Source organism: Primulina eburnea, unplaced genomic scaffold, assembly GCF_022965805.1.
Source record: "Primulina eburnea isolate SZY01 unplaced genomic scaffold, ASM2296580v1 ctg1252_ERROPOS400000+, whole genome shotgun sequence".
Lineage (NCBI taxonomy): Eukaryota > Viridiplantae > Streptophyta > Magnoliopsida > Lamiales > Gesneriaceae > Primulina > Primulina eburnea.
The window spans coordinates 60,579-75,349 of record NW_027330781.1 but is presented as its reverse complement, the minus strand read 5'-3'; the positions used below and the strand labels follow the sequence as shown (position 1 = coordinate 75,349).

At 39.0% G+C, this 14,771-nt stretch overlaps 1 protein-coding gene across 1 annotated transcript in view; it reads right to left on the bottom strand.

Annotated features, from left to right (window-relative positions):
* The window catches only part of LOC140820594 (uncharacterized), a 74,648-nt gene that overhangs the window by 28,798 nt on the left and 31,079 nt on the right, over positions 1-14,771 (bottom strand). The window contains 7 exon segments of the mRNA XM_073180901.1: positions 4,052-4,114; positions 4,172-4,322; positions 4,455-5,223; positions 5,356-5,989; positions 6,437-6,683; positions 7,095-7,492; positions 10,229-10,306. Of these exon segments, the coding sequence (XP_073037002.1) occupies positions 4,052-4,114; positions 4,172-4,322; positions 4,455-5,223; positions 5,356-5,989; positions 6,437-6,683; positions 7,095-7,492; positions 10,229-10,306 (2,340 nt within the window).

Below are 14,771 nucleotides of genomic sequence, written 5' to 3'. Positions count from 1 at the left end.
GTTCTTTATGTTGATGACATTCTACTCATTGGGAATGATGTAGGAATGTTGCAATCAACTAAGATATGGTTAGCAAGTAAGTTCTCAATGCAGGACTTGGGTGAAGCATCTTTTGTATTGGGAATACAGATCTATAGAGATAGATCAAAAAGATTGCTTGGTCTCACCCAGTCCACATACATTGATACCATCGTGAAGCGGTTCTCGATGGATGAGTCCAAGAGAGGACATCTACCAATGTGTCATGGCGTGTCCCTATCCAAGTCTATGTCTCCCAAGACTGATGCAGAGATAGCGGCGATGACACGAATTCCGTATGATTCAGCCATTGGTAGTATCATGTATGGGATGATATCTACACGTCCTGACGTGGCATTTGCACTAAGTGTAGTGAGTAGATATCAATCCAACCCCGGTCTTCCACACTGGAAAGCTGTGAAAGACATCCTCAAGTATTTGAGAAGGACCAATAAGTTGTTCTTGGTCTATGAGGGTGGAGAACTGAAATTGGAAGGCTATACCGACTCTAGCTTCCAAAGCGATGTTGATGACTCGAAGTCAACCTCCGGATTCATATTCATGCTCAATGGTGGTGCTGTCTCTTGGAAGAGTTCCAAGCAAGACAGTACTGCGGATTCCACCACTGAGGCAGAATACATTGCTGCATCGGCTGCAGCAAAGGAGGCTGTTTGGATTAGGAATTTCGTCCAAGAGTTGGGCGTCATTCCAAATGGAGTTGCTCCTATCCCGGTGATGTGCGACAACACGGGAGCCATAGCTCAGGCGAAGGAGCCAAGGTCTCATCAGAAGTCCAAACATGTATTGAGAAAGTACCACATCCTCAGAGAGATCGTGGAACGAGGAGAAGTGTCGATCGACAAAGTCGGCTCCGCAGATAATGTTGCTGATCCACTAACTAAGCCTTTACCAGGACCATCGTTCGAGAAGCATCGCGAATCAATGGGTCTAAAGCATATAGGTAGTTGGCTCTAGTGCAAGTGGGAGATTGTTAGAGTAGGTGCACGTCGAGCCAAGTGTTGGCCGACTGTTCACAATGAAACTATTTGTATAAACGATCTTTATTTTAATAATATTTCAATTTATTAATTTGGCGCATCTTTATCTTTATACCCATGCTTGTTGCATAGATAAAGTCCTTGAATATACAAATAGTAGAAAGAATATGAGATGCTCATATGATGAGTATCATGAAACTCATATTTGGAATACTGTATATTCTAAACCGTTCCTAGTCGATTCAGCCGCCACTAAGAAGGATAAAGGCCGCTCGAGTTAGAGACTAGTATCTGCGATGTGAGTACCATGTTTCATTGGTAGGGGACATTGTGATGTCCGAGCATGCAGATAGGTGCTCCTGGTAGAGTGCACTGAACAACCCTCTATAAAGGACTTTCCAAGTGGTTCTCACTTATCGAGTGGAAAAGTCCTAGTTTATGGTTGTACACCATTAGTCCTTATGACTCGGGACAACATTGAGACTCTATATGCTAGCGTTTCACTTTGACTTGTTTACCGACTCTTATGGGGTCATTAGGTGGCAAGGTTGGGTGTTACGGCGAAACATATAGGAGTCGATGCATTGTAGCCGGGGATTCACCGCTTACCTACGGGTATGGATATCCTATGTGTTTTTCATGTATGTGTGGGTTGAAATCTCTGATCAGAGTATGGTGGTAATTATGAAAGGGGTTTCATAGATTACACCATCGATGCAACCACAACATGACACATAGTATCGATTCATTGACAACTCTCGATAGACCAATAGTTGTCGAATCGGTCGGGATATATGAGTTGAAGGGACCGTACTGTACGCTAACCATAATTGAATGGTTCTTGCAGGCACTATCATGTGATACCTAGGGAATCACGTAAGCGATGCTGCTAGGCGCTTAACGTGATTGGTTGGGTACTATCAGACTTGAGTTCTGACGTTCTTACTATCAAGGAGTTGATAAGTAAGAATGGAGCAATTGGGGTATGCTCGAATAAAGACATGTTTAGTCCGAATCACATTGAGATGTGAACCCACGGCTAGTTGTATCAATGAACCATTGAGGGCCACACAAGTACTTGCTTAGTAAATCCCGAAGAGAAGTAAAATAGTTCAATGTGTTGAACGGCTTATAAATGTGTTTATAAGCGTAAAGAAAAATTAGAAGTATGACTTCTATGAGAGAAATATAAATTTTAATTAATGGAAGTGTTCCTAAGATTAAAATTTGGCCAAGTAAATAATGTAGTTGAAAATTGTGATTTTCATAAACATTATTGTGGACTATATTAAATTAATTCAAGTGTTGAATTAATTAAACACTAGTAGACCTAGTAGAGTCTAAATAATTAAATTAATTCAAGTGTTGAATTAATTAAATAATATTGAGTCTTGTAGAGCTCAATTTAAATAATTATTTAACTAGTGGGACTTGAGTAAAATCAAGTAATATTTAATTAATCTCAAATGTGTTTGAGATAATAAAATTTAGTCTATGGTTTTTAATGTGTTAAAAACCATATAATATATAAGTGAGACATGTAGGGATTGCATGCTTGGGAGGTGAAGAGCCTTGATTACTTTTTATTAAAATATTCAAAAGGCATGCAACTTTTGAGAGACAACTTTTCACAATACCTAGGCTATTCTCCCACTCTCCCTAACACATCACTTGGCCGAAATCTCTCAAGGATTTTTCTCTCATTTTTCTTCCATTTTGTTCTTCATTTTGGAGAGCAAAAATCATTCTCTTTGAAAAATCCTCAAGTTTTTCTAGTGCAAAACTTGAGGGGATTTACATAGCTAAGTGGTGGGCCTTATTCTTGAAGAGGAAGAAGGTGTGCTTGTAGATTTGTCTACCAAAGAAGAGCTAAAGTATTCATACTTTAGTTGGAGCCATTTCATCAACTCTAAGGAGTTGATAGGTAAATCCTTTAATCATCCTATGCATGGTTTTAGTTTTTGTAAATATTACACAAAACATTTGAGGGGGCCGAAAATTCTTGATAAAAAATTTTAATTTTTTGCTTCCGTTGCGTTTCCGGCCTCCGTAACCGGTCCGCTTTCAGTCAAGACATGATTTGATTTGCATTGCATGTTTATATAGAGTGGCTTCATAGACTATGGAACCCATGACTTATGTTACATGCTGAGTTTGTGCTTTATGATTTTATTATGCATATGCATGTATACATGATGTGAATCTTTGTACGAATGAATAGCAAACACGATTAAAATCGAATCGCGCCCTCAATTCAATATCAAACAAAGAATCTTTGTTGTCCCGATCTTTTGAATCAAGTGTGTGTGTTGTGATATTCACCTCTAAACTATGAAAAGACTAGCAACAAATAATCACTAGATAAACAATCGAAATTATAACGAACCTTCGAAGAACTAGTCGACGACAATCCGCACAAGCACGATCGACAAACGCCACAAAGTTAAAAACTTTAATAAGTTTGATTTCTGAATAACAAAGCGAAGCTTTGAACGTTTGAGAGAAAAACTCTAAACTTTGATAAAAATCAAAATAATGAAATCTGAATTGTGTGTAAAATTTCGTCCAATATGGTTTACATATCAAAAAAGATTACTAGAATCTAGTTACCTCACAAAATAAAACTCTAAAGTAGGAAATTAAAATATTCTCGAAAAAGACGCACGCTCGGGCGGTAGGAAATTGCCGCTCGAGCGCCGAGGGCTCTGGACTATTCGCGCTCGGCGGTAGATTATTACCGCTCGGGCGCGAGGCTTTCTGTAAGTTTTCTCCGCGGGCAGTACATGTGGCGCTCGGGCGGTAATCTTTGGCCGCTCGGGCGCCGATGCTTCTGGCCTCTTCTTCATTTATCACTTGAATTTTGTTCTTGTGACTTCCAAACTCACTCCCATGCATCGAAAACCCTCCAGCACTTAGCGGTCCTTCCTCCTTGCTCATAAGCCCCTGCAATGCTTCCTTGAATCTCTTCGATCGTCCCCTCGTGATTGGTCCCTCCGGCAACTCTAAAGGGTCCCATGCTTTCCTTGGAGCTTGACCATCCGTGTTTGCATCATCCTCCCCTTCTTGAAAAGGATTTGTCCTCAAATCCAGTTCGTCACCTACATCAAACAACGACAAGTCACTAACATTAAAAGTAGAACTCACGTTATACTCACCCGGTAGATCGAGTTTGTAGGCGTTGTCATTGATCCTTTCAAGGACTTGGAATGGTCCATCACCCCTAGGTAATAGCTTTGAACGTCTCTTCTCGGGGAACTTTTCCTTCCTCAAGTGTAGCCACACCCAATCCCCCTTCTCAAATATCACCTTCTTCTTCCCTTTGTTGGCTTGCTAAGCCTATTGTTCATTCTTCTTCTCAATGTTGGCTTTGGTCTTTTCATGCAACCCCCTAACAAATTCAGCCTTCTTTTTGCCGTCCAAGTTTAACCTTTCACTCACAGGTAAAGACATCAAATCCAACGGAGTCAAAGGATTAAAACCGTATACAATTTCAAATGGCGAATAGCTAGTAGTAGAATGCACACAACGATTATAAGCAAATTCAACAAATGGCAAGCAATTTTCCCAATTCTTTAAGTTCTTTTCAAGAATAGCACGTAATAAAGTTCCTAACGTCCTATTAACTACCTCAGTTTGACCATCAGTTTGAGGATGACAGGTCACAGAAAACAGTAATTTGGTGCCAAGTTTAGCCCATAGTGTTTTCCAAAAGTAACTTAAGAATTTAACATCACGGTCAGACACAATAGTCCTAGGCATGCCATGCAACCTAACGACTTCTCTAAAGAATAAATCCGCAATGTTAGAGGCATCATCAGTCTTGTGACAAGCTATAAAGTGTGCCATCTTAGAAAACCTATCCACAACAACAAATATAGAGTCCCTCCCCTTCTTTGTCCTAGGCAACCCCAAAACAAAGTCCATAGAGATATCAACCCATGGTTCACTAGGGACGGGAAGTGGTGTATATAATCCATGTGGTAGTGTCCTAGACTTAGCTTGTCTACAAGTTATGCACTTCTCACAAACACGCTCAACATCACGTTTCATGTGTGGCCAATAGAAATGTTCATGCAGTGCACTTAAAGTTTTAGCCACACCAAAATGTCCCATCAAACCACCCCCATGTGCCTCCCTAACAAGTAGTTCACGAATGTATGATTTAGGAATGCACAACGTATCTTCTCTAAACAAGAAACCATGATGCAAATAAAATTTTTCATGTGGACCATGCATACAAGTTTCAAACAAGCTCTTAAAATCCTCATCTAGCACATACAATTCCTTCACATGCTCAAACCCCAAAATTTTTGACTCCAAGGTAGAGATTAGTACGTACCTCCGTGATAGTGCGTCGGCCACTACATTTTCCTTACCTTGTTTGTACTTTATGATGTAGGGGAATGTTTCAATGAATGCTAGCCACTTGGCATGCCGCTTGTTCAACTTCTGCTGCCCCTTAAGGTGCTTAAGAGACTCATGATCCGTGTGAATCACAAACTCCTTAGGCCTCAAGTAGTGCTGCCACGTCTCTCAGGTCCTCACAAGTGCGTAGAACTCCTTATCATACGTGGGATAATTCAGCGCTGCTCCATTGAGCTTCTCACTAAAGTATGCCACCGGCCGTCCGCCTTGCATCAAAACTCCACCGATACCTACCCCTGAAGCATCACATTCAATTTCAAAAGTGTTAGAAAAATCAGGTAAAACAAGTAAAGGAGCATTAATTAATTTTTGCTTAATAAGATTAAAAGACTTCTCTTGCTCCTCGCCCCAACAGAATGGAACGTTCTTCTTAATTACCGCTGTCATTGGTGCTGCCAATGTGCTAAAATCCTTTACAAACCTCCTATAGAAGCTTGCAAGGCCATGGAAGCTTCGAACTTGACCAACAGTAGTAGGCATTGGCCAATCTCGAATAGCACTTACCTTGTCTTCATCAACTTGTATCCCCTGTGAGCTTACCACAAAACCAAGAAAGACAAGTTTGTGTGTACAAAAATCACATTTCTTTAAGTTAGCATATAGATTTTCAGCCCTTAGTGTGATTAGCACAAGTTTCAAGTGACCAACATGCTCATCCAAGTCTTTGCTATATACAAGGATATCATCAAAATAAACAACAACAAATTTTCCTATGTACGCACGCAAAACATGGTTCATTAACCTCATAAAGGTGCTAGGAGCGTTAGTTAAGCCGAAAGGCATGACCATCCACTCATATAACCCGTATTTGGTTTTAAAAGCAGTTTTCCACTCATCACCTTCCCTCATCCTAATTTGGTGATAACCACTCTTCAAATCAATTTTGCTAAATATGCAAGCACCATGCAATTCATCTAACATATCATCTAGTCTAGGTATGGGATGCCTATACTTAATGGTAATGTTATTAATTGCCCTACAATCTACACACATACGCCATGAGCCATCTTTCTTAGGAACTAATAAAACAGGTACGGCACAAGGTGACATGGAATCACGCACAAAACCCCTATCTAACAACTCACTTACCTGCCGTTGAAGCTCCTTGGTCTCCTCCGGATTGCTCCTATAAGCTGGACGATTTGGCAATGCACTTCCGGGTACCAAATCAATTTGGTGCTCAATCCTCCTCAATGGTGGTAGTCCTTGAGGTAACTCCTCCGGAAATATATCATCAAATTCCTGCAAGAGTGAAACAACAATGCTCGGAAGGGATCCGGCTATATCACTTGTGTTAAAGAGGATCTCTTTATAAAGAATCAACACAAGTGGTTCATGTGTGTGCATCAAGTGTTTCACCTCACCTTTTTGGGCCATATATGTTTTCTTTTTGGCCTCTTTCCTCTCTTTTTCTTTCCTCTCATTCTTTTTTTGTATGGCTATCTCACTCTTCTGATCACTCTTTTTTTCAGCCATTTCTTTTTTATTTTCCAAGGCCACCTCACTTTTTATTTCACTCTTTCTTTCGGCCTCATCTCTCTTCTTTTTTTTCAAATGGTCCTCCAACACTTGCTTTGGAGACAAAGGAAGTAATACAATGGTTTCCTTCTTCAAGACAAATGAGTACTTATTCTTAAACCCATCATGTGACACACGCCTATCATGTTGCCAAGGTCTACCCAACAAAATATGACATGCATGCATGGGTACAACGTCACACAAGACCTCATCAACATACTTCCCAATAGAAAAGGACACCAAAACTTGTTCGTTCACCTTCACCTCCGCACAATCATTCAACCATTGAAGCCTATATGGTTGACTATGCTTTAATGTAGGTAAACCCAATTTTTCTACCATCTCACTACCAGCCACATTAGTACAACTTCCCCCATCTATGATAAGATTGCAAACCTTGCCATTCACAAAACACCTAGTATGGAACAAGTTTTCCCTTTGGTTAGTCTCCTCCTCCTTGGCTTGGGCACTCATGATACGCCTAGTCACTAATGCTTCACCTACAACCGCCTCATATTCCTCATCAGGATCCTCTAACGCAGGCATCTCATCATCATCATCACCCTCACTATGCGACTCATTGACGTGAATCTTGACACGAATAAATAGCAAACACGATTAAAAATAAATCGCACCCTCTATTCAATTACGATATTAAGATCCGTGTGTTTTCCCGATCTTTTGATTCAAGTATTGTGTGATATTCACCTCTAAACTAGCAAGAGTTTAGCAACAAATAAACACGAGGATAAACAATCGAAAACTATACGAACCTTCGAAGAACTTTGCCTACGACAATCCGCACAAGCAACGATCGACAAACGCCACAAAGTTAAAAACTTTGATAAATTTGATTTGATTTGACAAAGCTAAAAGCTTTGAAAAGTTGAGAGAAAATTCTCACAAGTTTGATAAACTCAAAAAAATATGTGTATTGTCTTCCAAAAATTCGTTCAACATAGTCTATATATCAAAAGATATCATAAAATCTAGTTTCCTAACAAAATAAAACTCTAAAAAAAAGGTAATTTTGTCGCGCAGAAACACTAGGCACGGACCCCGTGCAGACCTCCGTGTCTGGGTCCGTGTACATACTGTAACTCATCTTCAGTCGGGATCAAGGGACACGGACCCCGTGCTCACCTCCGTGTACGGGTCCGTGTAGGCACGGTCTTCGCCTATGTAGTAGGGCACGGACCCCGTGCCTGGGTCCGTCTTCAGGTCCGTGTAGGCTCTGTAGTTGCTCATCTCAGGGTGTAAATGGCACGGACCCCTTGTGCAGGTCCGTGTGCTGGTCCGTGCAGACTCGGCCGATGAGAATAATGTTTGAATCATGTTCCTTTGGCCTTCCAACATACTCCCATGCATCACGACCCCTTCATCATTTTGCTCCTCGCACGTAAATCCATCTTCTTTGCTCATACTCCCGTGCAAGGCTACCACGATCGCATCATCCTCACCTTCTTGAAAAGGATTTGTCCTCAAATCTTGCCCCCTTGCACAAAAACGAAGCAAGTTAGTAACAACAAGGAGGATATTATCAACATACTTACCTTTAAGCGCAAGTTTGTAGATGCCATTGCCCACACGCGCCATCAACGCCTTGATCCCTAACTCCATGGCAGCATTCACTATCAACTCACCAACATCAACATATACCAAATAATAAATGACATAAAATGATAGAATACCGTTAAGTATCACAAAAATCAAGTTCCTCCCCTTCTTAGACCTAGTCAACACAAAAATGAAATCCATACACGTGTACGACCATAGCTCACTAGGAATAAGAACGGCTTCAAGCAACTTATAGAAATCAAGCTCAGGTGCCCTAGCCCTATAGGCAATGCATTCTTTGCTATTCCATTTAACATACCTCTTCATATGCAACCAACATAGAAATCCATTAATTTTGTCAATGATGAAATCACAACAATACGCCTCACTAACGATTATTTCATAAAATGAGCATGACATGAACAATTTAATCTCCTTAAAATTATATTCATCATGAACAAAGAAATTATTATATTCATTTAACTCACCACATGAATTTAATTCTAATGCACATAGGTCATTGTCATGACAAAGTGTCAATTGGACAAACTTTGAACACTCAAAATCAATAACATTCGAATCTAATTCATGCAATACATCTCCCTCCTCATTTCTATGACACTTCGGCAACAAGATTAAATCACATTCATATCTCCTAAACATCACATTTGCAAGTTGCTCCCATAATTCTTGAAGACAAGACAACAATGAATTAAGGTAAAGAAGAAAATCATACCTCATAGTTGTTGTAGTGGCAACTAACCTTACCTCGCCGTGATTGCACTTGCATTCTCTAGGCTCAAACTTTTGGGTTCTCCCTTCGACAGGATTCACTTGTCTCCTTGTCATGATAACTCCAAGATCCTGCAAATAAGAAATAACAATGCTCGGGATTGAACCGGCGATTTCATCACAATATGGGTAAACCACTTTGTACAAAGGTACATGTAATGGTTTTTGCAATAATAAACAACTCTCAACCTCACTCTTTTCACTCCTTTGGGCCATCAAATTATTTTTCTTTTCTTTCTCTTTGGCCTCTTTTTCTCTCTCTTTTTTCTTTTCTATGGTCATCTCACTCTTTTGTTCACTCTTTCTTTCGACCATATAATTGTCTTTTTCTTTTTCGAAGGCCATCTCACTCTTTTGGACACTCTTTTTTTCGGCCTCATCTCTTTTTTTCTTTTTCAATTGATCTTCAAGTATTTGTTTTGGTGACAAAGGTAGTAATATAATTGGTTCTTTGTTTAGGACAAATGAGTACCTATTCTTGAAACCATCATGTGTTACCTTCCTATCAAATTGCCAAGGCCTACCCAACAATATATGACAAGCATGCATAGGTACCATGTCACACAAAACCTCATCCGCATACTTCCCGATAGAAAAAGACACTAGTACTTGCCTATTTACTTTCACTTCCGCACAATCATTCAACCATTGAAGCCTATATGGTTGAGGGTGCTTTAAAGCAGGCAAACTCAACTTCTCCACCATCTCAACACTAGCCACATTAGTGCAACTTCCCCCATCTATAATAACGTTGCAAACCTTTTCGTTCACAAAGCACCTAGTATGGAACAAGTTCCTCCTTTGATTGGTCTCCTCCTCCTTGACTTGGCCAATCATGATACGCCTAGTCACCAATGATACTCCTACAACCGCCTCATATCCCTCATCGGGATCCTCCAATGCAGGCATATCATCATCACTACCCTCGCTTTGGGACTCATACTCACCATAAGCATTCGAAACCATCACCCTCTCATTAGGACATTCACTAGCAATATGTGTAATATCCCAAGTTTTATTGTTCATTGATCAGTGATTTCATGTGTTATGATTATGGGATATTCATATATATTGATATGGTCAAGTTTTAGTGTTGATTATAGTTCATGTTATTGTCAATGGGTTAGAGAAATTATAGTGGCCTAGTTGTGGATGAATATGGGATTGGACAAGTTTTGGTGATGGTTTTATGCTTAATTTTATAAAGAAGTTGGTGGTTAAAATTCATAATAATTGAGTGGAATAAGAAAAGGTTGGATATCAAGTCTAGAAAAGTCGTTTTTAGAGGTTCGTGTCGGAGGAGTTGGGCGTCGGTGCGGGCGGCAGCGCTGCTGGGCAGGCAGCGCCGCACCAGCGCTGCCATAGGCAGCGCAGGGGCGCTGCCCTGCCGAGGCAGCGCCGCACCCGCACTGCAAGATGCAGCGCGGGTGCGCGGCCCTGCCGAAGCAGGGCCGCACCCGCGCCCGCGCTGCCTCGTGCTGGGCAGCGCCGCACCCGCGCTGCCCATTGAGCGCGGGTGCGGTGCTGGATATTTTTGGACGAAAAGTGCTATTCCGAAATGCGATTTTAAGGTTAGGAATGAGTTTTTATAGCATGGTTTGAAGATTTATTTTCATTTCTTCTTTCTCCTTCTTTCTCCTACGTTTCTCATCTTTTTCCCCAAAATTTCTCTCTACCAAATCTTCTTCAAGTTCAAGGATTTTGTGGAAATCTTAGCATCTCCTAGACTAGGTGCTAGCTACAAGGTAAGATCTTAATTATTTATGGGTTTTGTGAAGAATTGTTGGGTTAGATGAATACGTTGACTTTATAGATCTAAGTTTATATGATGTTAATTCATAGTTTTTATGGTGTTTATTGTTGTAGGGATTCTATTGAGGTGATCTTTGCAACCAAGTGTTGATTGGGTTGTAAGTAGAAGCTATTTCTTGTGCTCACATGATATATATGTATCCAAGCCATGTTTATTGATGTCTAGCTTCTTTTATGGTTATATTATGCCATATTCATTGTTATATATTCAAAGATCCAAGTATTCTATTGATTCCATTGTTAAAGAAGGTAGCAAACTATTGTGCCTATCAAGTGTTTGATGAATTGTCCCAATAAATTCATATGCTACAATCCTTTGTGCATATCAAGTGTTTGATGAATTGTCCCAATAAATTCATATGCTACAATCCTTTGTGCATATCAAGTGTTTGATGAATTGTCCCATTGAATTCCATATGCTACAATCCTATGTGCATATCAAGTGTTTGATGAATTGTTTCAATGAATTTCATATGTTCCAATCCAAGGAAATGATAGTAATTCATGCATGTCATTGGCCAATCACATGAAGAGTTTCTCTCACAGCCTGGTATATATTTTCATATATCACAGAGATGCTATACATAGATTATCTCTCACAGTCCGATATATATTTATATATATCAACAGAGATAATATTCACAGGTCACAGATTACAAGTTACAGACTATCATTTCATTTCATGGTTATCTCTCACAGTCCGATATATATTTATATATATTAACAGAGATAACATTCACAGATTATAGATCCTTGAGCTATTGTTTCATATTCATTGTGGGGACCCAGACGCTAATCATCTTTGGGATTTAATTATCAATTAAGATAAAACAGGGTCTAAAAATTTTTCGTTTTAAGATATAACTGCGGAAGGTAATGGAATCTAAATACTATACATGTCTGTATAAAATACATTTCTGTATTAAAGTACAACAAGCTAATTTAAGGTTCAACTACTAAAGTCCAGTAATAAAACCAAGTCTACTGTAAGTCCGGAATCACCACGCTACACTCGTCTTCTCTCATCATCATCTTGACCCTGATCCAGCCCCACCTGTTGTCATGCACACATACAAAACAAGACAACAGCCGGATAACTCCGGTGAGAAATAAATCCCAGTATAAAACATGGTAAACATGTATATACATAAAATAATTCATGAAACATGCTGTCACGAATAAAATCAAAACATTAGATTTCATAAGCTATGAAATCTAATCACAACAAGCATGCACTTCAAATCAGCTAAACATGCATATAAACAATGTAAATCATACAAACATGCTATCATAACTGAAAGCAATAATGATGGGTCCCATGATCTAGGAGCCACATCCATATAAGCATGCAGTCCTAATCGAATCATGTCTAGACTCGACTCAACTATAACTCTAGGGATCCCTGTGTGAATAAGACGTCACTGGCTGTCACCTACCCAACCAATCGTGGTGCTGTACGTCTTATTCCTAGACTTCGGCCTGATCTGTATCCACATCTACAAAAGGGCGGTGATCTTCCCCAGAGCTGAGATATCGCCGAACGTCTAGAGTCTGCCTGATCTCCAGACTGTCCTATCTTAATGCATGAATAACCATGTATAATCATAGCATAATCATATAAAACATAACAAGAGTATAGTATGTGATTTAGTGGGCAACTCAACGCGATCTCAATTGAGTTGTTCTTCCCGGATATCACATGAATTATACCTTTGTCTTCCTGATCTGATGAAGACGACGTCTCGAAGTCGAATTTGTCCATATCTGATCTGAAATGATAAGAATCAATACACTGTATCAATGTATAATCCAACTCAAAATCTGTCTGGTCAATATCTGAATAAGCTACAATCTGATTCATATCAACAATATCACGAGATAACAGAAACCAATACTGAATCTGATCAATCTGTACCAACTGATGTTTCGACGGCATAACAATACTGTCTCGATAACCCCGTCAGTCTAAACATCACAAATATAATACCAGACTTCGAAATCAATAGTGATACAAATGATAATCTCAATAACAATACGAATCTGATATAAAATCTCAATCAAATCAACTCTGAAAATCATAACAAATACATAAACAATCTGTTCTTCAATCTGACTTCAATTATACGATGTCTACAGTAGCAGAAACACCATATCTGAATCATATTCAATTCTAACAACATCAGAAATTCAAATCTTGTCTAAACGAAATAAAACTTACGTCCTTGTGTAGCCTGCGTTGATAGGAACACAGTACCGAAGTCGGATTTCAATTCAGATAGACGGTTTACTCGCAAATCGATTTCGAAGAAAAGAACAAAGCTTTTCTTAAGCTTCTCGATTCCTTCTCCATATTCTGAATGAGGAATCCGATTTTTATACATATATATATATATATATATATATATATATATATATATATATATATATATATATATATATATATTCCACGCATGCAAGGCAAGTGGCGGAGTGCATTGAAAGAGGACCGGTTACGGTGGCCGGAAGCGCAACGGAAGTCAAAAATTTTAAATTTAATCACTAAATTTCGGCCACCCTTGGTTTAGGTGTAATATTTACAAAAACTCCAAAAACATGCATAGGATGTTTAAGAAAGATTACCTATCAACCTCTTGAGGTTGATGTAATGGCTCGAACTAAAGTATGAATACTTTAGCTCTTCTTTGGTAGACAAATCTACAAGCACACCCTCTTCCTCTTCAAGAATTAGGCCCACCACTTAGCTATGTAAATCCCCTCAAGTTTTGCACTAGAAAAACTTGAGGATTTTTCAATGAGAAGACTTTTATTCTCCAACACTTGAAGAACAAAAGAGAGAAGAAAAATGTGAGAGAAAAATGGGATGAATATTTCGGCCAAGATAGGTGCAAGAATGAGGGAGAAAATTGAGTCTTGGGGTTGCAAAAAGCTAGATCCAAAAGTTGCATGCCATGCAATATTTTATTAAAAAGTATTCAAGACCCTTGATCTCCCAAGCATGCAAACCCTAGTGGGCTTGCAACTTTTGCAAGGCCCATGGACTCTTTTCTAATTGTCTCAAACACATTTGAGCCCAATTATATTTTACTTGATTTTACTCAAGCCCACTAGTTAAATAATTAATTCCAATTGGGCTCTACAAGGCCCAATGTTATTTAATTAATCCAACACTTGAATTAATTTAATTATTTGGACTCTACTAGGCCCACTAGTGTTTAATTAATTCAACACTTGAATTAATTTAATTAAGTCCATAATAATGTTTATGAAAATCACAATTTTCAAATACATTATTCACTTGGCCAAATTTTAATCTAGGAACACTTCCATAAATTAAAATTTATATTTTTCTCATAGAAGTCATACTTCTATTTTTCTTTACACTTATAAACTCTTTTATAAGTCGTTCAACACATTGAACTATTTTCTCCTTTATAGAAGTCATACTTCTAATTTTCCTTTCGCTTATAAACACCTTTATAAGCCGTTCAACACATTGAACTATTTTTACTTCTCATCGGGATTTACAAAGCTAGTACTTGTGTGGCCCTCAATGGTTCATTGATACAACTAGCCGTGGGTTCACATCTCTATGTGATTCGGACTAAACATGTCCTTATTCGAGCATACCCCAATTGCTCCATTCTTACTTTT